This window comes from Strix aluco, chromosome 21, assembly GCF_031877795.1.
Source record: "Strix aluco isolate bStrAlu1 chromosome 21, bStrAlu1.hap1, whole genome shotgun sequence".
NCBI classification, from domain to species: domain Eukaryota; kingdom Metazoa; phylum Chordata; class Aves; order Strigiformes; family Strigidae; genus Strix; species Strix aluco.
Window position 1 is genome coordinate 577,453 of NC_133951.1, and position 25,146 is coordinate 602,598.

Genomic DNA, 25,146 nt, shown 5'->3' on the forward strand with positions numbered 1-25,146 from the left:
CTTCTTATACCATATTAATAAGACTCATCCTCCCTTTCTCTTGGAGCTGTAAGGCTTTTTCCCACTGCTTGCTATTGTGTTACCACACTAATGCGCTGTCACTTCTCTTGTGCACACATCTCTGAACCCAGGAATTATTTCTATTCTTAATTTAAACAAAACCAGCTGTGCATAGATGAAAAGTCTGAAAAATGGAGTATGTGTACTCACCCACTGGTTGTACTTCTGGTATGTTACAGAGGAGCTTTATGAACTCAGGACAATCATGCTGCAAAAGCAGATTAAAAATATGCCCGAGGGGAAAAAAGCCAATGCTATTTTAGTGCATTGCACCACTGACACCAGAGTAACACTGCATTCAAACTACGTTTGAACGTGGGTAACAAACTAAGTATTTTAATTCTTATAAAGGGAGAATTAAGAGATCTTTTCTCTTCCAGTGCCACCATTGCATACTTTCTGCAGCTGCTGCTTATTTTCTTCCACACCCTCTCCTGTTGGTGCTCCAACCCTGCTATATTCAGAACAGTTAAAATCATATAAAAGGACAGAGTGGATATTTTAGCTCTTAAATTGTTTCATGTTCTGCTCTCAGATTTACTTTTTGTGTTACTGAAGTTTTCTTCTGCACTGGGACACCTTGCAAATCCTACCTTTTCACCAAAGCCAATTAGGTTCTGACAATAGCAAAAATTAAAGAATTCAGAACATGGGTAGAAGGCTAAAGAATTAGTTACTGCTACCCCATGAGGGGGGAAAAAGCCAAAGAGAAGTGGAGGTACACTGGTGACTATGAAAGAGAAGGGAAAAAAAGTAACAGTTGTGCTGTATTCTCCAGCCACAGTGGTTCTAAAACAAAAATTCAACAAGTTTACTAATGGGGAATAACTGCCATTTTTCTCTTACCTGTTTTACTGATCCCAGATTCTCAACTATCTTTTCTGAGTGTGTTTGGTTTGATACCATCTTCTCTGTGTGTGTTAAGTATTTAAGAGATGACCTTATTTACATGACTGTATTCTTTAACCAGATTCAAAGCTATTGCTTGCTCTGCATAATTGCAAAAAGTTTAAAATTTCAGGAGTATGAAATGGCCTCATTGTATTGGAAAGACTAACTGTATGTTGTTGGCCAAAACTGTAAGCTGATAAACTGTGCAGTGAAATCATTATGAATGCTCTGTGCACAGGGAGCTTGAGACCCCTATTAGCTTAAGAAATAGGTTTGAAATATTTTTATTAGACCTTTGGGAGCTGTATGGAAAAACCTCTAGACAGCTTGGTGAAACACTGATAATTAGCATGTGGGGTTTTTTTAATCCAACACATAATTGTTTTGTCTTCTGGTATTTTAGAACTAGAGGGTCTTATTTTCCTGTTATTCTGACAAGAGGATTGTTAGTGTACATCATGAACAATTCCCTTTTTTGAGGGAGGGGAGAAATGAAGTATTTTGCGTGTTTTAAAAATTGTTTTACCTGGAAAGGGTTATGTTAGGAACCTATTAATAAATGGCTTGTTTGGAATGCACTGTGACTTTCAGCTATGATGTGGGCTCCAGAAAGGCTCAATCCCTTCTGTGAAAAGTATGAAGGGCATTGTGCCTCCAAATGCTGGTGATGTCAACAAAGGAACGCTACACACACCCTCAGAAGTTAATGGTGATGACTCTTTTCTCCTCTTCCATCTTTACAGGCATACGAAAGAAGGTTTCCTACATGTCCTCTGATCCCAATGTTTGTAGCCAGTGACACTGTAAACGAATACAAGAGTGAGGATGGAGCTATCCACGTGATTGAACGGCGCTGTAAGCTGGATATAGATGCACCACGGCTATTGAAAAAGGTGATTAGGTTTAAAGTGCCTGGTTTATACTTTTGGATATCCTTTCACACAAATAATGTACCTTAATGGAATCTGTGTCATCTTCCTCAGATTGCAGGAGTGGATTATGTCTACTTTGTCCAGAAGAATTCTTTGAACAGACGAGAAAGGACTTTGCATATAGAAGCCTACAATGAAACCTTCTCTAATAGAGTCATTATTAACGAACACTGCTGTTACACAGTGAGTAACAGGCTCTTGGTGGTGCCACAGATGGAGCTAAGTCAGTGTTTAGATTTCAGGACTCATAAACAGAAGTTAGGTTGTTCCTTGGCTTTTGCCTTGCAAGAAAAAATAACCAACACACCGCCATGAGTGATAATTGTTGTTAGTGTTAAATGTAACACACTTGCTCGAAGAACTGAAACAAGTTTGGCACCCTCTTGCTTGAGCATCTTCTCGGAGAGCAGAACACAACATAATTTGCTGTATTTGACAGCTCTGTTTAGGCAAATCTGCGGTCTGTAATAGCAGTGTGGAACTTGGTGAGGCTGATGATACCCTGACAGAACTGTTAAAGGAAAGTTCAACATAGCTTATTTGCCTTCTGCTCAGCTCAGACAAATGTTCATTGAGTCCGCTGTGCTTTAACCTAATTCTTTCCATCGTTCTTGGTCTTCAGTGCAGCCGTTTTCTGATAGAGGAGTCTGGGGGTGTGCTTACTGCTGTGCTCTGGTCATGCGTTTTTCTGAATGGCTTAGCCAATACTCATAGGCTCATACAGCACACATGTATAGCAGTAAAACTTCAGATCGATGTTAAAGGTCAAATCAAAGCTAGCAAATGTAACCGATTTATTTGTATCATTCCTTTTACATGCAGGTGATAACATTTTTCTGTTGCGTACAGACCCATGGTTAAAAGGTCACTGGATGTCAAACCCACTTGACGCTATTATCTGATTATTTTTTAATTATTATTTCCAAGGAACATTTAAAAATACTTTTCTACCTGCAATTTCTTTGTGAAAGCTCTGTTTAAGCAGGGGAAATGCTATATAGAAAAGTGCATGTGGTAAATATGTACAGAACACAGGATTTCTCCTGGCCCTATTTGGTCAAGAAATTAGTAGGTAAATGCAAAACCAGAATTTTAATTCAAGAATAAATTGTTTTTAACAGTTCATTCATAAAGTTATTTTATGATTGAATTTATGACAGGACAGGAAGTTTCTTAAATGTTGTTATTATTTATACTTATTTAGGCTGTACAAGCTATTCTTGTACCCTCCATTCCCTAATGCAGAAGAAGCAAATGAAGGGAAATGGTTCTTTTTCTGTAGCTGTCTAAAGTGTTGATACTGTTCCCAGTCAATTTTAGCATGTTTTGAGGGGGAGGGGAACCTTAAAGCGGTTGCATGCTCAGAAATCCAGCCTTCCGGGATGCATAAATACAAATTCAGAGCCCAGCCTGGAAATTCCGTAGACAAGTCTCTTAGCTGAAGAGAGTTTAGAAAACGGCTTTCCTTCAGAGCATCATCATCAATCATAGGATCATTTAGGTTGGAAAAGACCTTTAAGATTGAGTCCAACCATAAGTAGTAGCATCTCTGTTTCAGAATCGTTTCTCTGCAAACTAAGGTATAAGCTAAGAAGGAAGTTGGGAGTGCTGTAAGAGAGCTTATTCAGCTGTCAACTGAAGGAGAAGTTTACACTTTTTCTGTAGCATTATCACAGGAGAATAGAGTAAAATAGTTTTCAGTCTACAAAATACTAGGGTACATCATAGGTCAAGGAGGGAACAATCTGTTGCAGTATGTCTGTTGCAGACATGTCTAGACTAGAGTGCTTGGAAATGCTTAGGCTCTACTTGCTGTAATCCCCAGGTTAGCTGGCCTTGGTTGATCAGTCTAACCTGTGGCAGTGGAATAGTTTACACTACAGTCACAGCCCATATCTAGAATGAGATAGTGTTGTATAGATGTGCTAGTCCTTTGGCTCTTGGCTGCTGCACTAGTATTTCTCCACCCTCCCCTTTCTTGTTAAGAAAAAGAAGTGTGCTGTGCTAGCCATGGGACTATAGGAAGGCTTCTCAGCTTTTTTTTGTTATCTTTTCTGAGCTGTGTTTTGCAAATGAACAAAAGACTGCAAATTCCACTTGAATGTTTTTGACTATGTGAACCTGTAAAACAAGAAACAGTCATTTCAAATATTCTGAGGAAAAACAAAAAAACCCAAACAAACAAAAAAACCCACAAAAACCAAACCACTAAATGGGCAACTAAGCTGTATGACCTCCTTTTCACTAATAGGTTCATCCTGACAATGAAGACTGGACCTGTTTTGAACAGTCAGCAAGTCTGGATATAAAATCTTTTTTTGGTTTTGAAAGCACAGTGGAAAAAATTGCCATGAAGCAGTACACCAGCAATATTAAAAAGGTGAGCTTGCAGTCAAAGGAGGTGCCTGACTCCAAGTTACCAAAAGGGAATGTAGCTGCTGCTAAGTAACAGGCTGCTCTGCTCAAAAAGCTGGGCGGTTTACTCTTTAGCCTGAGGCAACGTGTGTGTAGGTTTGTATTTTAAAGTGGAATCTTTAGAGAGGTCTGGCCACTTAATGGGTTTTCAACCCAATCCTTTCTTTGTCTAAATGAGTGTTTTTAGTAGCTGAAGTAAATTTTCCTTTTTGAAGGGAAAAGAAATAATAGAATACTACCTGAAGCAGCTGGAGGAAGAAGGAATAACTTTTGTTCCTCGTTGGACTCCTCCTGTTGCGTGTAAATCGGAGAGCAGTACATCCCACACAAGGCGACCAGTTTCACCCGCTATTAATATACCAGACTCTGCCACAAAGGAGGGCTTGAACAATAAGGAGATCCTCAACACCTCAAGCAGCCCCTCGGAGCCCACAGCAGGAACGCCTGATGGTATGCTGGTCTGACTTGTTTTAGTGGGATTCTTTGTACTGTAGAGGCTCGCAGCACTGTGCTGCTTCTCACAGGCAGCTGAAAACCTTCACATTGGCTCTTTTTTTGGTAACATACAACGTTAAAGTGCAGGCTTGCAAAGCAGTAATGTTCGGGATAGCTTGGATAGCTGTTATGGGCTGATCTTTCTAGTAAATGAAGATCAGATATGAGTGGAAAAACTCTTTGCTGTTCATTAGGTTGCAAATGAATGGCCACCTACTTGCTCTGAAATTCAGGGATGGGTATCACTATAGGAATAAGGGGAGGAAAGGGCTGAAGCTTCCCTGGTCTTCTGTTGTATCTTCCTTCCCCTGTTAATAAGGGAATTTGGGAAAATTCTTGCACTGGGAGATTTAGATCAAAGCTTCTCTTTAGTATTTCCAGAAGCAAACCTTCTGGTGCCGTGAATTGACAAATCTGAATATACTGGCAAAATGCTTCTAGAAATATTTGGTTTTACTCCTTTTTTTAGTTGCAGAAGGAGAATTAATCTTCTTGGTTTACCATTAAGATGACTGTGTATGTTGCCTTGCTCATCTCTTCATTGATTCAAAGAAACTTTATTCAATTCTGATGGCACAGAACTCACAGCACCTGCTTCTCTGCTTCAGATATCAGCATATAAGATCACTTGCTACTTTGGCTAGGTCAGTTCAGGACCACTCTAATCACATGTCCATCTCCTTTCAGACAAGCTAGATGCAGACTACATCAAGCGGTATCTGGGTGACTTGACACCAATGCAGGAAAGCTGCCTCATTCGGCTGAGACAGTGGCTCCAGGAGACGCACAAAGGCAAAGTAAGTTACTGCTGATCTCTTGTGGCGCTGTCTCAGAACGTGTGAGATACAAGGTGGGCCTGATGAAACATCATGCCACACCTCCTGTGGCTGTACCTGTTAAGTAGCCTTCCACGATCAAAACCTAAATTAAGTCTATACAGTGACAATAGGAGTAGTTCATTGTGGCTGTCCAGCTGACTTTGCCTGCTGAGGTGCTTAAATCATTAGTACTGCCTCTCAATGTCAGTAAACCAGCACAGGGGAGTAACATCAGTTTTGTAAGTCTGCCTGGTTCTACAGTAACCTTATTTTTACATTTGTTTGGTTTGGCCAGACATCATATTCTCAAATCTATGTCCCTAAGTGCAGTACTGAAAGGGAAGCAGTGTGGTCAGTTAAATCACTGATAGCAGGGGGGTTTCCAGTGGCTTGTGATTTGCATGGATGTCTCAACTTCCTTTTACTTAACAATAACATACAGTCTGTGTTTCATCCCTAGATTCATTTAAATTGGACTGACTTAGTATGGTCATACAGGTGTAAATGATTACATTCGAGTTGATGACACTATGTTATGAAGGTAGCTGCAGTACCTGACAGGGCTCATGTTTTGCAAACAAAGACTGATTTGCTTGAGTAACTTCCACCGTTAGATACCATCCTCCTGCACTGGTGCAGGTCTGCACATTTTTCAGCTTCTGTTGTTTGTTTTTTTGTTCTTGTTTCAAACCTTGAATACAAAATTGGCGTTGTATTTTTAATAGATCCCAAAGGATGAGCACATCTTAAGATTCCTGCGTGCGCGGGACTTCAACATCGATAAAGCAAGAGAGATCCTTTGCCAGTCGCTGACGTGGCGTAAGCAGCACCAGGTAGACTATATTCTAGACACCTGGAACCCTCCTCAAGTGCTCCAAGATTACTATGCAGGAGGCTGGCATCACCATGACAAAGGTATGTTCTGTAGGGTGCATACTGAGCAGCCTGTTTATGTTCTGAATTAAAGGTGATAGCTGTCCCTCTCTTAACCAGAGTTGACTGGAAGGATAGTTGGAACTTCTCAGTTGTTACGTACTAAATGCATTTCAATTGATGTTGCCAGCTCCTTCGTTGGTGGAGGCAGACTCCTAGGTCCTAATCTTTCTAATACTGATATATTTAACTCTTTAGAGAGCTCTGCTTTGCTGGTAGCTTAAAAAAAGTTAATTGCACTTTTGTAGTACTCTGAGATGCTAAGAACGGTGTTATGCAAATGCTGAGTACTCTCAGTGATTACAGATGTTTGTAAATAAGTATACCTTTCTAATCAAGTTATTTCTGATGTTGTATAAGTCTGCTGATGGCATAAATTAATACTTATTTGGCATTACAATCAGCTTAATGATGAGAAGTGGGATGTTGCAAAAACATCAAAGAGAGCAGGTTTATTTAAGACAGGAAGAAGCTTTGGCTGAATTCCCTTTATATGGTAAGGCACGGCCAGATCTTTAAAACATGGACGACTGTGCCTCACACACGCCCCTATCCCTCCGCTTGCTTTATCGTGCACTGATCTTGTTGCTAATACACATGTAGAAATGAAACGTTTTGGAATTTGTTGCTTGAGGCAAGCTGGGCTCTTCAGATAAGGAAATGATCTCTTACTGGGAGCTGTGTTCTGATTTAGTCTTTTCCCCACTAGGCACCATTGTTTCTGCTAGCTTTTCCTGTTACAAGAAGCATATGAAACAGGACAGGATGCTGTCAGCAGTAGTGGCCGGGAGATAGGGAGGGCACAGCAGAAGTTTAATCACTGTAAAGCTGAAGAGCTTGAATGGTCTCCCCTGCTGCTTTGGGTTTGACAGACCTCAAACTGAGAAAATGAAAAATGAGAGTATGCTTGTAAAGATTGTAGGGGAAAAGACCTGTGAATAAGTTCTCCCTTTCTGTCAGTTCCTTGTCCTTACTTTGCAAAGACTTCCTCTGTCAATAGCACATAACTGAGTCCTGACAGTGAGTAGAAAGGTACAGAATGCATCAAAGGGTGGTTTAATGTTTTTCTGAGAAGTTCTTCTTGTGGTGAACTTCATGCCCCCCTCCCTTCCCCTCCAGTTCCTTTGATCTCTTTTGCAGCATGCCCACAAGTAAAGCATGGACTTGTCAGTAATGGAAACAGAATTTCAAAACTGAGCAATTCTCTATAATTTAAAATTTTACAGTGGTAAGTTCTTTTTTTAAACCCTCTTTTCTACTATTGCTCTTTTCCTCCTACATATGCTATATGTGCCAAACTTAAGCTAGCTGAATTCTGTATAGCTTTTAGCACTAAAGAAAGGCAGCAGTGGTGAAGCCTGTTGTCTAGAATGAGCTATTAGTACAAAAGAATAAAAGTTTTTGTTTTGGCTTGTAATTAGCACAGTTTTCTATACATCTGAGTGGCTTTTATTTTGACAAGAATGCTTCAATCAAATGTTTTTTTAAACCACAAAGCTCTAATGGAATATAAAATATACTGTGATAATACAGCACTGTCAGTTGAGACTCCTTCACGTGTCCTTCGGGTGGACCAGGGCTAGTAAGCTGTTAGTTGGGTTTTGGTTACGTGTGCATCTGTGAGGGAGGGAGACCTGCTATGAAACTTAATAGCACTGGCACTTTTTGTTTAGTGTTTCAAAAGCTAAACAGTACATTCCATGATAAGTGTGTGCTGATGTTAAAATAACATTTTATTTTAGACCACCTGATAAAATACAAAATACTGTGTTTTTTCATGGGGGGTAGCATCTTTGCCAAATAAATAACTTGCCTTGACTCTGCAGTTTTGGGGTTTTTTAATAGCATATTTTGACAGTTTCCTTCCTTGTGTGCCAAAGGACTTAGTGATAATTTGATACCTCTCTTTGCAGTTGTTGGAGGGAAGTGATGCTAAACAGACAATAGGGCTTCAGGGAGATTTTCATGTAGAAAGCTTTTTTTTTGATTTTTTTTGTGTCCTAGCATATTCAGTTTTATAAGTTGGTGATTATTTGGCTTGTGTACTAGAATAGATGGAGCAAAGCTTAAAAAGTGCATCACAGCTTGAGGAGGAGGATGGAAGTTGTTTCAGACAACTAGCTCCTATTATGAAGAGCCAGAAATGCAAGCTTTGGTTGTCAAATTCAGCCAATGCAGTTAAGCTTAATGCCTTTGTATCCTGGACAGTATCAGGATGCCCAAGTCTGCAGCAAGATGACCGTGAGAAGGCAGGGCTTTGAATGCAGAGGGTCCATTTGAAGCTGATCTCTGGAACAGAGTCTGTTCTCACCAGGCTTAACCTGCATAAGTGAGGCTCTGTGCCAGTTCCGCATAATATGTAATGACATAGCTGAAAGGTGTGACTTCAGCAAATACTGCAGAAAGCAAGTCTCTGGATTAACACTTTGTTTCATTAATTCTCAGAACTCGGTGTAACTACTTTTCCAAAAAGGTTGCTGTAAGCTATCCAGAGCAGTATTGCATCACGTGTGATACAAGGCTGACTGCCTTCATTGCAGCTCTTGGGTACGCTAATGGACTGAAGCTTTTCCTGTATCTTGGCTGTCCTGGAAGCTAATCAGTCCTGCGTCCTGTGTACTGAGATCTCGTGTGTACTGATGTGCTTGAAATCCTTTGAACTTTCCTTGCAGATAAGGGAGCTATTTTTGCATCAAGATGTCCATTAAAGTTTTGCAGTTCATTTACAGGCGATCCTTTGGTGTAACTGGACAGGGTAAAGTTTATATTGACATCTGCTCCAGGTTCTCTCTCTTCCAGCTGTACAACAAAGTTTGGAGTGACTATGGCTTGTTTCCATTTGAATTTTTAGCATAAAACTAGCTCACTCAAATTATTTATTGCTGTAAAACTAAGGGTTATGTTGATATATTTGTTCTCGTTATTCAGATGGTCGCCCGCTGTATGTGCTGAGATTGGGACAGATGGATACCAAAGGCTTAGTGCGAGCTCTTGGGGAAGAGGCCTTGCTTCGATACGTAAGTATTTTTGGAGCCAACAAGTTGCTAACAATGTGATATTTTCATTTAGATATTTCCTCCTCTGCCAGAACATTCATCACTCTGGATATTTTGATGTACTCTCTGGCCGTCTGTTTTTGGTTTGAATACATCTGAAAGCTCCTGGTAGCTGATCTTCTGCATTCTTTCCAACTGCAAACTGATGGCGGAAAGGCGTAGTTCTTGGCAGCCCCTGTGGTTATTGGTTAGCATTTTCACAGATTCTTCTGCAGTTTGTACAGTGCTTCAAGTCTCTGCATTTGTACAGAAGACAAAATGCCATGTTCAGATTTTGTCAAGCCCGTATTCAAAGAATAAGAATAATTTATTTTTAAAGAAAAAGTACTTGCCTGTAATTTTGCCTTCTCTAAAGGCATGACTTAGACTGTGCTTTGTGGATTTGCTCAGTTTCCAAGCAGAAAACTGGCAGAAATGCAATAATTTTTTTGACTCCTAGTAATGACAGTCATGGCCATAGCAACCACTAGAAGCAGGGGCTGGATTTTACTTTTTCTATTCCAGTGGCATTTCCAGCCACATACTAAATTGTGTGTGTTTGCCCTAGTTCTGTTTCAAGATTACTTGCTTTGACTTAAGGGCTTTAATTTTTGAGTAAATAAGAAATCAATACTTAAGGGGCAGAAGTGTAGGAAGACTTCTTGTCTGTATCACTCCTGGGCCTCAGTCTTCCTGAGGATCTTGTTTACATTTTACTGCTTTTATAAAAGGCATGTTTATTTTTCAACATTTACCCCACTGGTTGATCTTGCAGTGATTTCTAGTTCATTCTTTAGAAAAAAAAATTATGCTGGTTTGAGCTTGTAGCTTTAATTAGTCTTTGGATATAAACATTTTTTTTCTTTATCCCATCTACTCAGTTTAAGACTGTCTTCTCTAAACAACATGTTTTCTTGTACAGGTTCTTTCAATAAATGAAGAAGGGCTGAGGCGATGTGAGGAGAATACGAAAGTATTTGGCAGGCCAATAAGGTAAAATACAACCAGCGGACTTGCTCTTTGGGAATTATCTGGTTTCACGGTGTGTGTGGGGGAACATCAGGCAGTGTGGTGTGGCTGAGCAAAGTTTATTAAATGGAACAAGCAAAGGGCAGGCAGCGTCTCGTGTGCAGATACAGGCACAGTGGCAGTTAACAGAGAACCTCCCCAGTTACCACTGGAGTGCATCTGCATGGTCAAGCCTGAGGGGAAACACACCACCTGCTCCAGCAGTGTTGGTGTCGTGCTCATAATGGTCCTGCATGGGGCGTGTTATGCTTCTACTGTTGGATGTCTGCAAAGCAATGCAGCCTAACTCCCCTTTTTGTTTCTGAGGGATTTTATAGGCAGACATTGGTACAGGCTGCCAAAAAAATCAGGCCATGATAATATCATGGATAACCTTTCCAGTAGTTTCAGGTATTGTTTTCATGTCAGTTGTTCATCTATAGTCCATACCAAGGCTCATTACACTCAGTTCTCGTGTGCATTCTCCATTCATTATAAGCAGTTACTTAACTCTTGATCCAAGGTGAGGTCATGAGGCTGCTATGAAACCTGGGGTCTAGTTTTCCAAGTACTGGCATGACTTCGTGTGAAGTTCAGTCAGAAATGGTTTGCCATCCCATCTTTAAGTCATTGTAGGGGTCACTTATGAAAGTGTTAACTGCAAAATGGATTTAAGAGTGTGGAATGAATGCAGTACTGGCCCTGAAAAGGAACAGTGTTTCTTGGACTTTTTTCAGTTTCTGACTCCTTCCCTTAATCTGTAAAGGTTTGGGGTTGCATGGTGTGTCTGCTTATCTTTTCCCTGTTAAAGAACTTGCTGTCCTAGCTGTCAGTGGGAGGTCAAATCCATGTGTGTAATTGTGAAGTTGTGCTGCCTACTGGATCTTCATTTGTAGAAGTAATCCTAAAGCACTACATATTAAACATTCAAAGTGAAACAAAGAAGTGTTTGCTGTTTCATAGAAGCCTTATGCATAATTTAATGGATGCTAGCTGGTTCAGCACAGCTGTAAATCTTGAATTTGTGCCCAGGGCGAGTCCTGAACTTGGAAAGTAACCAAAGCATATGCTGAAGCTCAGTATTTAGTATTAAGAACATACCTCTTCCTATAGGAAAAGCTTCCCTCCCTGAGACTTGACAACAGAATTAGGTTTGACATGTAATGGCACTGTTGCTGTACAGTGTTAGTAGGAAATCTGCACCATGAATGTTAAATTGCTTCATAGCAGCAGCGTGGCGACTTGATTTCCCAGTAAAAGCAATGGTTTAACGTTTGGGCTGGCTGTTGACAGGATCTTTTTTGGCTTCGTGTTAAGCTTCACCTGGAGTTGGCATGCTGCAGGGAGCGGGGAATATGCGTGATGTGCAAAGTGATTGTTGCACGACCTCTGTAACTGTGCTTGGCACACTCTTAAGACATTTCTGTTCTAAGGACCTTAAACTCCAGTGTCTACAGGTAGTGTAAAACAGAAGAAACTGAAACGTGCGGTGGGGTCTGCACACTTCAGTACATTGGACTCTTGCATAAGAAAGGAGAATTTTGATGCTATTGAGACTTTTCTTTTCATTTTTATCTTTCTCAAATTCAGCTCTTGGACCTGTCTAGTAGATCTGGAAGGCTTGAACATGCGGCATTTATGGAGACCTGGTGTCAAAGCATTGCTAAGAATCATTGAGGTGGTCGAAGCTAATTACCCTGAGACTTTGGGTCGTCTTCTTATCCTAAGAGCACCTCGAGTATTCCCAGTTCTTTGGACACTGGTATGTTTGTAATTCAAAGTATTCCTCAGCACTCTCAGTACACTGCTACACACTTGTAGTTTGTAAAAACACTTTAGAGATCAGGCTTTATAAGCAGGAAATGTTACCAAATGGTAACATCTCTTTTATAGGATTTGTGGAATGGATTAAAAAACACTGCCTAAGAACTTGCTTACATAGTTGATTAATTTAGTTCTTTGTAGTGTGAACTTTGCATAAGAAGGATGGTAACGCTTAATGTGATCAAACTGATGCCTTCAAAATTGACTTGAGAAAAATGTGGGATCCTGATCTATTCTGTTTTTTCTTTGTTTGTAGGTTAGTCCATTTATTGATGACAACACTAGAAAGAAATTCCTTATTTATGCTGGAAATGACTACCAGGGCCCTGGGGGACTGCTGGATTACATCGATAAAGAAATTATCCCTGACTTTCTTGGTGGAGAGTGCATGGTATGAATATGAACTAGTGCATATAGCAACTTATGGGTTTTTATTTTTCCCCTTCACTCCTCTAAACGAAGAAGCCTAGAAGCACAGAATGATTCCTAATGTAGTTTGGAGGCAGGGACTATGATGTAGGATTCCAGGCTTAGTGTTTTCTTCTAGATACACTTTAAAAAGAGAAGTACAATGCTTCTCTACCATGAATATCAAATAACTTCTCAAAATAGCCAAGCATGGTTAAAAGCTGTAGTGTCTGTTACCTGTCAAGTTCAAGCAGATGTGGTAGCACAGCACTGAGCAGGAGCTGTCACCATCAGGTAATCAGAAGCCTGACACCTAAAAGAACCAACCGATACCACAGGAGCCCAAGGAAATGTGTGGCACGTCTGCTAGCAGGGCTTAACAAACAGGCAGGTCTCCTAGCGCAATATGCGCATCGGCCCACAACAAACCAAAAAAAATGTTTTACTGCAAGATACTGTAATTTCTCAGTCCCTTATCATGTGCCTTAATAGCTGTTTCCTGCCTAGGATATGGGTGTCAATTGAATCTGTCATTTTAACATCTCAGTGATACTGTAAGGTTTGTTTTCTCTGTAATGTTTTTGACAACACAGGCTCACTGGTGTGACTAAGGTGTGGGAGTGCGATTCAGGCATTTTCTGGAGCCTCCGTCACAGTAACACTTAGATGATTTTGTGGTTTTCTGAACTCAGCTGTGTTAAAACATAATTTCAGGCTTGCTTTTTAAACCCCTGTACACTTTCTAGATTAATTTCTGTACCATTCTTAAATTCATCTAGGTCTGTTCAAACACAGCCTGAAATTATAATGAAGTACTATTAGACGTGTCAGAGTAGAGCATGTGTTTATCTTCAGTGGGCTGCTTTTTGCTGCAGCTTTCAGTAGAGAGAGTCTGTGCTATCTAATTTGGAGCTTGAGAAGCTGGAAAAATCTGCTGCTTAAGTAAGCAAAAGTGAATGTTAGCAGAAAGCAAATTGCTACAATACTTCCTGCTGGTCACAAGACAATAATAGCGTCTCTTTCTCTTCTTTACTTCTGGATATTTGAACAAAAATGACTTCTCAAAGATTCTTTCAAGTCTCTGTTTTAATTCAGTTATCAAACACTTCTACTGCCCCAAACGCTTCCATGGAGCCTATTCCTGATCAGATAGTTGTCTAACTTCATTACTACAGGCTTTTAAAAAAAAAGAGATTGCTTAGAGAAGTTGTGTCACCAGTACTGAGCTGTCAAGGTAGTTGTAACTTCAAAACTGTTACCTTCCTGACTGCAATATCCTTTTACCTGTTTGGAAACTTACTCTATCTCCCCACCATTCTTTGTCCTTAAATTTAGCTACCCCAGTTCTTTCAGGTCTCTGGGGGCTATATAGTTTTTTAGACTGAGTCACTATTGCCACTTTCCTCAGGATTCTTACATGGCTCACATCTTTTTTCAGTATAGGGCAGTATGAGTGATAACCATAGCATTTGCACAGTCATTTTCTGTGGTGGTGGCTGCTGTGTAGATACAAGATCTATTCCTCTGGCATCTAATTCTGCAAACTCACCTAAACCAGATCATTGTAAAATAAATGTATGTGTGTATGATATACAAGCTATAAAATTACTTTCAAACAGTGTTCATATCTCATTCTTTTGGGTAGTTGCTGAATGTGAGTTTTTGTTTCTGAAGCTAGCAGGCAGAAAGCATGACAGGGTGTGGATGTAGATGGGATCCTTTTTAATGGCTGTTTATGCTTCTAGTGTGAAGTACCAGAGGGTGGGCTGGTTCCCAAGTCCCTTTACCGGACAGCAGAAGAGTTGGAAAATGAAGACATAAAGCTTTGGACTGAAACAATCTACCAGTCTGCAAGTGTCTTCAAAGGAGCTCCCCATGAGGTACAGTTGCAGCCTACCCTTCTTTTCTTTCATCTCAGCCCTCTGCTCTGGACTCTGTGTCTCGGTCTGAAAATGGTTTAGAACTTGAATTATTTAGTTGCCGTGCTTTCACCTTGTTCTGTAGTTCTGCTGCATAATGATGCTTTAGTAGCTGAAGTTTGTGACCATTCCTGGTATCACCTTGTTGGTATTTAGAGAATATTGCTGGTTTTCTTTCTATTCAAAACCACTTTCTAAGCAGAGACAAACAATATTCTCAGAAGCTACTTGAGAGCTTCTGAAAGTCATGTGTTTAAAATACAAATTCTCTCCTGATGGAGTGTCTTTATCTACAATGCTTTTTCAACAGTCAAACAAAGCCCAGCAAACAGAAAAGCTCTGTTCTTTGTGTCTCCTCTGGTAGGAGCTTCTTTACTGAGCAAATTGCTAATGTCTAATATGACTTTTCTGTCTCAGGTTCTCATTCAGATTGTGGATGCCTCATCTGTGATCACGTGGGATTTTGACGTGTGCAAGGGCGACATTGTTTTTAACATCTTTCATTCTAAAAGAGCTCCACAGCCTCCTAAAAAGGACTCTCTGGGAGCTCACAGTATTACATCTCCTGGTGGCAACAACGTCCAGTTGATAGACAAAGTCTGGCAGTTGGGACGTGATTACAGTATGGTGGAGTCTCCCCTTATCTGCAAGGAAGGGGAGAGTGTGCAGGTAAGGCTGCTGAGTCCTGGTGTGGGAGCAGATGGAGGCTAGCTCCAAATCTGCATCTCCTCATTCACACCCATTGAGGACTGACTGGTGATTCAGCTCCAGACTGTCTGCTTGTTTTGGGCCGACATTTCAGCTTCTGTTCCTAGCTGCAGGGAACGGGGGGAGTGTGCACGTGGGATCTGCTGGGAGGGCAGGTTGCATCAGTCCAACGGTGACTGAGATTGATCAGCAAGGAATACAGGGGAGCCACCTAGAATGAAGTGTGCATCCAGAAATAGAAAAACATGCCTTGTGCTCTAACTTTGACCATTATTTTCTGAAGCAAACAGTCTGTGTTTGAAGAGTATCATAGTGTCTTACCTCAGTAATGAGAAAAGTCTGGAAATTAAGACTGAGCTGCTGTGTGTCCCTCTAACAGGCACCTTAAGGAGGTCCTTATGGCCAAGGTTCCTCAAGTTTTTTTAATGGCATTTGCAACCTATCCTTTAATTTACCAAGTTTGATACTACACGCAGCATGTTTACAGTCACCCTCTGCTGCTACTATTCCTTTTGACTTGAAATAAGAGTTGAACAGCCTTTGAAAAAGGAGCTCCTGAAGTCATCTAATTGGAAATATGGGCAGTGACCTCTTGAACTGCATTTTCTCTTTCTGTGAGGCAGGAGCCTTCACTGCTCTTTTCAGTCTCAAAGAACAACTGCTAATGAAAATAAATGGAAAAAATGGATATTGTTTTAAACAAGAACTTTGTCCTTTCAGTATATTTAAATCCTAACCCCTTGACACTGTCAAAAAGCAGGAGGATCCACTGGTGTTCTGTTGTAACTTTTATAAGCATACTGTGTGGGGAGGGTTGACCAGCACTGCCAGTTGGCTGAGGAACTGAAATATTGGCATTGGGAAAAAGTCTTATGGGCATGTAGGCAGTTTTTCTAAGCTTAGAAAAGAAATTTCAAGCCTACAAACCTCTGTATTAACAAGGTTAACTTTTAACTTTTGCTGTGGCTGCTTCCAGGGATCACACGTGACCAGGTGGCCTGGCTTCTATATTCTCCAGTGGAAATTTCACAGCATGCCTGCCTGTGCTACAACCAACCTGCCTCGTGTGGATGATGTATTAGCATCTCTACAGGTTTCCTCTCACAAGTGTAAAGTGATGTACTATACAGAAGTAATAGGATCTGAAGATTTCAGGTATGTCTGGCCAAGGTTCATGAAGGGCAGCTGATGTCAAACCTTTCTGATACTTAAATGATCAAGTCAGTGTCAAGTTCACTTAAATACAAGTAAATTGTGAGGACTTGTGTTTTCTTAAGGCCTCAAAAACCAAAAAGCCAAATAAAAAAATTCGACCAGTACTGGCACTGTGGGCAGCTAATGTATAAAAGGGGTTGATTATCTCATTGTAATCATCACTGGTCACTTTGCTCTGCTTTGAAAGCATTGTGTGAGTTGTTGGGCTTGGCAGGTTGTCATGTAGAGATGGGTGGAACTCAAAATGGAACTGAGTCAGTTCAGCTGCCTGCCAGTTGATATCCTTGGCTGAAACTAGTTCACAGTCTCTTTGAACAGCATCTGTTTTTTGCAAGAAGGTGCTTGGTGTCCCCATTATCTTATGTGGTGAGGCAGAAAAGCTTTTGAGTATCTGCACCAAAACCATTACTTGCTTTTTATTCAGTGTGCAAACAAATAAAATAGATACAAAGCAAAATTCAAAATCTTTGTATGTTCTGAAGCTTAAAACAACTGTCTTTTATTGCAGGGGATCTATGACCAGCCTTGAATCAAGCCACAGTGGATTCTCCCAGCTCAGTGCTGCCACCACCTCTTCTAGCCAGTCCCATTCCAGCTCCATGATTTCCAGGTAGTGCCACAACAGATGAAAAGCAAATGGATGAGATGGCTGGACCCTCGCCTGTGGCAGCTGACTGCAATACAGCATATTCAACTGGCAATTGTGCAAAAAACCCCCACCCCACAAAAGCCTTTTATAGATAGTAAAGTAGCTGTTTGAATTTTAAACTTAGTGGTTTTGGTCCTTGTTAGATCCAAGAGCTTGTCTCTTAACTTTAACCCTTTTTCCTAACTCAGCCATAAATATTTTTGCAAGTGTGCTTGCACAAATCCTAACTGAACACAAGGGCTCTCACTGAAAGGAAAAATAACCAGTGCATCAGTTAAGAATAACTTTTTTTAACTGTGTAAATGTTAAAAAAGCAAAAAAGAGAAAAACCCTACCAAAAATGCTCTGTAGTGCATTAGAGATCAACTGCAAGTTTCCTGTCAGGACATTCCTTGCCATCTTAAGAAATCCCCTGCGATCTTCCAGTGCTGCAAACTGTTCTCCCATTGCCACTCAGTGATGTCCGAGACAAAGAAAAGCAGTTGCTGGATACTTGACTTTGTGAGTCCATTTTTTTCAAGGCACGCCCACAGAGCTGTGGCCAGGCTGTAAACACTAATACCTTTTGTATGAGCACATTTTTGGGGAATTTGAGCTCTGGGTCTTGGTGGGTTAAAGCAATTAATTCTTTCCTTGGATTTGTGGTTGGAGCACTCCGGAGAGAGAGGCAGAGAGCAGGCTCTTCCTCACTGTGTCATGTTGGGCTGATCCAGAGTCGGTCTGAGGATTTGTTCCCAGCTCTGTGCTGGAGCTTCACTCCGCTTCCTTAGTACACTCCACGTGAATTGATTTTACTGAGACTCTGTTCTTATCAGGAATTTATGCAGAGCTTAAGCTTGCTTCTTAAATCAGTCTAGAGGAGGTATGGCTTACATCCTTCCTGTGCACTTTTCAATCCCTCTTGCCTCCTATCCTTCCCTGAGCATGTCAGAAATAGAGAGCTTTAGTTCTGAGCAGCAGAAGCTTTAATGTAGGCAGGGAGCACAGGGATCTTCACTCTCAGTGATACAGTAGAAGATGCTCTAAGCGGTGCCTGCTCGACCATTTTCACTATTGCTGCTGCCAGTGGTAAACTGCCATTTTGGATTTTGTCCCTCTTCTACCCAGGCCCAAGCAATCCTACTTGAACTCTTTTTGGTAAAGTCTGTTCAGGTATTTTTCCACTTCAAGCCCTCTGTCCCACACACAGCAGAAGGCACAAAAGACTGAAGTGCTGAGCAAAGGGCTCTCAACAGGCAACTACAGACCATAGCTGGCAGTGGAGCAGAGAAGATTTCAGTCTGAAATATAGCAGGATTTGTGTAGTTAGACCCTGCCTGGTCTTCCTCACCCTCTTAGAGCTAGACTATCTATCCAGGCAGAAGGGAGCTACTGTGCTGGGCTGCAGTCCCTACGAGGAAGCTGGACAGGCTCTTAATAAGTCCTGGGGAGGCAGCACTGTTGTGGGTAAGTGGTAGAAGAGCTTGTGGAGGTCTTGCACTGTCAAAGAGGAACTCATTTAAGATACTGGATGCCCTGCCTGAGGAAAGCTGGTTCTGAACTCAGTATGAATCTTTTTTTTATGACTGCAAAGCTTCTGAGAAGCAGGTTACACTAACCTCTGCCTAGGAGCACCTCCTGCAGACCAGTTGTGGCTGTGGAGCATGGCAGACAGCTGACAAAGACATGTTTTAGTAACAGGTTTAGAGGTGCTGAGAGGCCAGTCTCCTTAAACTGAACCAAACTGGTCAGTTTTGTCGTTTTTGTACTTAGAGATCAAAGATGGAGGTTAGACTGTCACTTAGGCTGCCGAAGTGTGCTGTTGTGTGAGACAGGCCACTGCTTTGGTGTCGAGCAGCTCCTTGCCCAGCGTCTGCACAGCAGCCACATGCTGCGGCGCTCGGGCTGCTCATAGGAGCTGTCAGCCTAGGAGGAACCTCGCTTGCTGAAGAGGGGCTTTGATTCTCGACATGCAGCAGCTAGTACTGCCAGGAGCAGGGGAGCTAGTGCAGCAGGAGGCCCTGAGGTGAACTGAATGACACTCATGGCTCTTTGCAAATGCCTCTGTCCATTTACCAGGCTGTAAGGGTTGAAGATGGTCCCCTTTCTTTCTCTCTCTCTCTCTCTCTCTCTCAGATGGCGATTTTGCTGACAACTGTAAAGAAACTGCTTCATTCAACACTCCACATCTGTCCAGAGGTGTCTGGCTTTGTAGACCTTTTTGAGTTGCAGTCACTTTTCAAGTCTGAAGATCTATATTTTGTTTTTCACTTGAGCTGGCTCAAAAGTGGCACTTTGGGTTTTTCCTGCTGTTAATCTTAACACATCTTTTAAGCTCAAAGCACATGACAGCACAAACAGCTGGGGAGATAAAATTCCAGAAAAACAATAGTTAATCCTCCTCTAAGCAAAGTGCTGTGGCAATATGACTTGATTACTGCAGTCTAATTAATTTCCCATACCCTGGTCTGTCTTTGTGTGATTTTATTGCTTTTCTTCCTTCTCTCAGCCAATAACTCTTCTGTTGGCTTTTTTCTTGTTATCAGTGTCCTTCTGCACTTTCCTGTCTGTACTCATGAACTGCATATCAAATTCTGTAAATGTTTTGTATACATAATACCTCATTCTTGGTAATAAAATACAGATAGTCTTTAAAAGATTTTTTTTTATTGTTATCAATAAATGTGAACTGTTTGGAAAAAAGGGTCAGCCTCTATTTCATTCATCTGATGGAAAGCTTCCAGGTTATTTGATCTGCTGAATTCAAGTCTGCCAGAGCTACTCTGGGGCAGTGCTGCTGTCAGGGGGCACAGGAGGCACCTCAGCTCTCTGCTGCTGTGGAGAAGTTTCAGTCTGTCTTGGGGAGTAGAAACAAGGTCTGAGGAAATGTAGTTTTAGAAGGAAAACAGCTTCTGTCGCAGAACAAAATCCCCTCTTCCCCACAGTACATGTACAATACTGGGCTGAAAAAGTCTTCAGGTAGCCCTAAAAAGGAAAGGGTTGTGTTTATGGGTTGTATGATGACTTTATGCTCTTTTATCACAGGTTGAAAGGGAGCTTCAGCCTCAGCAGTTGAGCTGATGGCAGCAGCGTCCCTTGTGCAGTGTTACATGTATTATCTAAAAGGGGCACAGCAAGGGTACAGATAAAGGTCTCTCATTTGCCCCTCTGCAGGCTCAAATGTGTCTGCCCACCTGAACTAGCCAGTGCAATAACTGTTTTCTTTTTCTACCTGCTTATTTTTTACCCAGTGGCCCTGTCATAGGCTTTCTGGCAGAATAAGGGGCTGCCTGTAGCCCTAGGCTGAGCACATACTCTCCTGGGCAAACCCAAGCGGTGTTGGTGCAGGCACAGCCCTCTGAGCCCAAGAACTGCCGCTAAACTCTGGTCTTCCCCATCGCTCTGAGCTCTGCAGGCCTTGCCTTGCTGTGGGGCTTGGCGAGAGCTGCTCTGCTCCCCCGGGAGCTGTGGGGGCTTGGGGAGGGGGGTGCCTCTTCACAGGTGAACATTCAGCTGCACTGCTCTGTGCTGGAGTTTGGTGGGCGCAGCTGCAGCGTTAGGGTTGTGAGGGTTGGGGTTTTTTGACTGGAATGTAACAATATAAAGGTACAATAATTCTCTCTCATCCAAGAATAAGCATGCAGAGCTGCACACTGAGGGGTTTGATAGTGCTTGCTGCCATATGGGGTGGAGGCGGGGGGCTCCTTGGCTGCCCCCACCACTGGTGCCTTCTTGGGTGGGAGGCTGAGACAATCACATGTGGGGAATTAAGATTTTTTTTTTAATCAGTAGAAGTAGACAAAGCTTTAGCTATTTTTAAAACAGAATCCAATAAACGCCAGGCTGTGGTTTTTCTAACCCCTGGAGTTGGAGCAGTGGCTGAAACATCCATTTATGGTCGGTCTTTCAGATTTTATCCAAGCTGTAAAGTTTCTAAAATGAGAATCTTTAACTATGGTCATGGAGGTCTGTCAGCAAGACCAGATGGCTGCCTGACCTACTTCAAGTTTTAACATGTGGCCAATATTTTTATGCCAGCACATAATTATAATGGACTGGCTTACTGCTGCTCTGGACGTTACTAAATAAAAAAGCCCTTGAAAAGACACCGCACAAGAAGGGGGCTTTGGCTGTTCAGCTGTGCTGTGCCCGGGGAGGCAGGGGGAAAGCTGCCTTTCCTGGCCGATGCTCCTCTCTTGAGATGGCAACTAAAACTGTGAGTCTCAGACCTCCTCTGAGCTGAGCAGGTGATAAGGGTGCCGGCCGGGGCTGCTCTGCCATGCATCTCCCCTTGGAAAAGCATTAACCTGGTTGAGCCGTGTATTTTAGTTTTAGGGTTTTTACGTGGATTTTTTTGAGACAAAGCAAAACTCCTGCAAGATATTTCACCTGCCCTTTTTCCACCTGCCTTCCCCTGCCAGGCCTTGCTGCTCCCTGCAAAGCTGAGGGCTCCCTGTTCTCCAGGTGTGAGACCCTGGTGTCCTTTGCAAATCTAGCGTGCCAACCAGCCCATAAATTCTCAGTCACCCAAGGTGGAGGGTCCTGAACTGGCATTTCGAAGTCTCTCCTGCAGCAGGGCTGATGCTGGCTCGCTGCCCGTGTCGCTGCCCACGTAGCAGCACATCCCTTTCCTGCGGGAGCAGCCAGGACCATTTGCTCTTCCCATCACTTTGTGGGACAGGATAATTCTGGTGCTTGGTGTAGGCAGACAAGTTAAAATCACAATGGAAAAAAGACTTCTGTAATCCCTGCTGCGGACAGACAGTGCAGGACGCACAGAGAGCCCTCGCTGCCGTGCTGATGCTGTGCTGGGGGTACCCGGTGTGTGCCGGGGCCAGCCTGGCACCCTCCTGCACCCCGGCTGCTTTGCTCCCAGCTCCTCAGGGACTGCGTGGCGCCGGCAGCTTTGGAGGAAGGTGCAAGGCCAGCGCAGTCTGCAGCAGCCAGGAAAGCTGCTTCCTGGGGCGAGAGCTGCTTAATACCTCCAGGAGAGAAAAATCCTAAGCCTGAAGTGTTAGGCTTTGGCTGTCTTTCAACAGTCATTACCATCCAGCACAATTCAGCTCTAAAAAGAAAAAAATTGCCATGTCTCTCTTTTTGGGAAATGGAGGAGAGAACTTATTTTATTTGCCATGTCTCATTTTTTGAGAAAGGGAAGAGAGAACTTTATTTCACTGACTTATGCTGTTGTAAGGAGTTCGGACACTGGGAAATAAAAGGTCAGGATTTTTTAGTTTGTTGTTTTTCTTTTATTCCCTCCCCTACGACCACTGCTGGTTTCATCCCAAGTCATGCTGTAAGCCTTGGTCCCTTGGGTGACACTTGGCAGCTGCAGGCCTGAGGGGAGCAGGGAAGGGGCCCCGGTTTTGTGGCTGGTGCCAGCTCTGATTCAGCCCTTTCCCCCGTGCACACGGGGGCTGTGGAAACCAGGGCTAACGCTGGCCCCTTCACAGACCAGAAAAGCCCCTGAGCGCACAGCCCTGGCACGGGGCAGAGCTAAGCCTCCCCCAACTCTCCTCCTGGCCTAATAAACAAACAAATAAATCAATCTCAGGCTTTTCTCGGTGCTGACAGAGCCTTCCCTTGCTGCCATGGGGTGACCTGAAGGGGCAGCTCCCCGCTGGGATGGAGGATCCAAGGGGTGTCCAGGCTCCCAATCCCCCTGGCAGGTCAGGCTTGGGATGCTGCTGTGACCCAGCACTGCCCCACACCTGAGAGCTGTGTTTTAAATTGTTTAAAAACGGGAAAAGAAAAAGGAAAGGGAAAGGGTGTCCCATGCTGACCCCTTGGACCACCCCCCCCTTTGGCCCCGGGATGAGCAGGGTGAGGGCGGCTGAGCCGGGCTCTGCTCTGCCCAGGCGATGCTGAGCCAGTGCCTGGGGGAGCCCAGCTTTGCAGGAAGCCTCTGTACCCCCAAATATGCCGTCTGGCACTACCTGGGGGGGGCACAAACCCAACCAGCCCAAGCCCAGTGTAGAAAACCCACATACCGGGGGCAAAGAGCTGGGGGTGAAAAGCCACGGGTGGGGCAGCAGACAGGGCAGGCCGGGGGGGGCCGGGGCTGTTGTGCTGTCCCGGGGAACGGGGCACAGAAATTGGGGTGGCTGCGGCGCGGCGAGTCCCTGGCAGAAAGCCCACTAGATGGTGCCAGTAGCCCACGCACGGCCCACGGCCACCCAGCGCCGCTCGCCCCACGACTCCTGTCTGCAGGAGCTCGGCGGGGGGGCCCGGCTGTCCCGCTCCCCGCCGGGCTCTGCTGCCCCCCCACCAGCACCCCAAGGCACTGGTCCATACTGGGAGCGCAAAACGGGGCAGGCGTCCCCCCGTGCAACCCCGTCCAGCAAAGGGAGAGCGTTTTGTGGGGAGCAGCCGCCCCAAACCGCCCGGGCCGGGATGAAAGGATGCTCGCCTGCCCTTCAAGCATCAGCCTGTCTTTTTGTTTTGCTCTCCTGATAACAAGGATCTTCCAAACCAGTCATCATTTCACCAGAGTACTAAGTTCGTCAACATTGGTGAAAACCCTTGAGGAGCTGGTGGAAAAAATCCTGTAGAAATGAAAAAAATGCTCTTGCTCCAGCAGATTTCCCCGAAATCCCTCATCAGTCGGTGATGGATCCGTTTCATAACAGCTCCCAGAAACCTTCTCCCTTCGTGGCTTGTGCCAGCAGAGCCTCGCTGGGCTCACTCACACTCCGGCCGCGTGGTGCAGCCCCAGCCATGCCACACTTTTCACCCTGAAGCCAGCAGCTCCCTGGCCCAGGGACCCATGAGGAAATGGTTTCTAGACCGGGCTCTGGTGATGCTGCTTGGCCACCAGCGTCAGCCCAACCTACACGGAGCTGACGCAGTGGAGGTGGGTGGCCCCGCAGGACCACAGCACCCATCATCACCCCCAACCAGACCCAAGCAAAGCAGCCAGAAGATGTTTATCTTGCTGGACATGGGCCACTTTGGGGGTGAAAGCTCCTGGGGCAGCTCTGGCCCTAGAGAGAGGCCAGCTGTAGATGGGATCCCTGCGGGGAAGCCTCCTCCACATGGTTTTCCTTAACAAAACCCTGTTTTCCTGAGCAAGGGAAGGGCCCGTCTCTCCATCAGCCCCTCTGCAGCAATCTTGCCAAGCTGCTGCCTGCATGCCTCTTCCTTTGTTTCTGAAGCTCTGGGCAGCCACAGAGACGGGTGGGTTTTTTTGTCCTTCACAAGAATTTAGCAAGAGAAGAAGCAGGAAAGGATTTTTGTGAGCTGTCCCCAGGGAGGGTTGGAGCAGGGACAGCTGCCAGGCACTGGCAGGAACATCACCCCACTGCCAGCATCCACGGGCCAGGTCACCAGGCCCCTCCAGCTCACCCAGTAACAATCCCATCATAACCCTACAGCAACCCAGTATCCCCCAGAGCTGCTGGCCCCATCCCAGTGCCCTGCTGCAGCCACCCAGGGCCCCCCAGCATCTGAAGAGCGCAGGAGCCAGCACTGCTCCATGGGCAGGCCAGGAGCTCCAGCTCTGCTTTGCACCATCCTCCTCCTCCCCAGAGCTCAGGGTTTGGGCGTGCAGAGCTCCCTGCTGCCGGCCAGCCAGCACCAGCCTTAATGAACGATTCTCTTTGAAGGTATTTAATGCTCTGCTGTGTGGCAGAGAGGAGTAAGCCCACTCTTCACCCGCTCTCTCCTGAGCCCTAGATGCTGCTGAGGGGATCTGCAAAGAACTGAGGAGAAGGAGGAATGGTAAATCCCATTCCCTGGGCCAAAGGGACCTCTCCAGAGCTGAGCAGCAGCCTTCGTCCCCACCTGGGATGAGGCAGGATCTTGCCAAGTGGTGGCTGGTGCTGCTGCCCAGGACTCGTGCAGAGCAGGGGGGAGTTG

The 25,146-nt window shown here is 44.0% G+C and overlaps 1 protein-coding gene across 5 annotated transcripts in view; it reads left to right on the top strand.

Moving 5' to 3' along the window:
• Positions 1-19,992, top strand: part of SEC14L1 (SEC14 like lipid binding 1) — a 43,032-nt gene extending 23,040 nt beyond the window's left edge. For all 5 annotated transcript variants that reach the window (XM_074846885.1, XM_074846889.1, XM_074846886.1 and 2 more), the window contains 15 exons: positions 1,695-1,844; positions 1,935-2,066; positions 4,135-4,263; positions 4,514-4,748; positions 5,481-5,590; positions 6,337-6,526; positions 9,473-9,561; positions 10,502-10,572; positions 12,178-12,349; positions 12,668-12,802; positions 14,565-14,699; positions 15,156-15,407; positions 16,423-16,601; positions 17,170-17,271; positions 19,426-19,992. In XM_074846885.1, the coding sequence (XP_074702986.1) occupies positions 1,695-1,844; positions 1,935-2,066; positions 4,135-4,263; positions 4,514-4,748; positions 5,481-5,590; positions 6,337-6,526; positions 9,473-9,561; positions 10,502-10,572; positions 12,178-12,349; positions 12,668-12,802; positions 14,565-14,699; positions 15,156-15,407; positions 16,423-16,601; positions 17,170-17,271; positions 19,426-19,441 (2,097 nt within the window). In that variant the 3' untranslated portion in view covers positions 19,442-19,992. The remainder of the gene's footprint in view (positions 1-1,694; positions 1,845-1,934; positions 2,067-4,134; positions 4,264-4,513; positions 4,749-5,480; positions 5,591-6,336; positions 6,527-9,472; positions 9,562-10,501; positions 10,573-12,177; positions 12,350-12,667; positions 12,803-14,564; positions 14,700-15,155; positions 15,408-16,422; positions 16,602-17,169; positions 17,272-19,425) is intronic.
• The last annotated feature ends 5,154 nt before the right edge of the window (positions 19,993-25,146 follow it).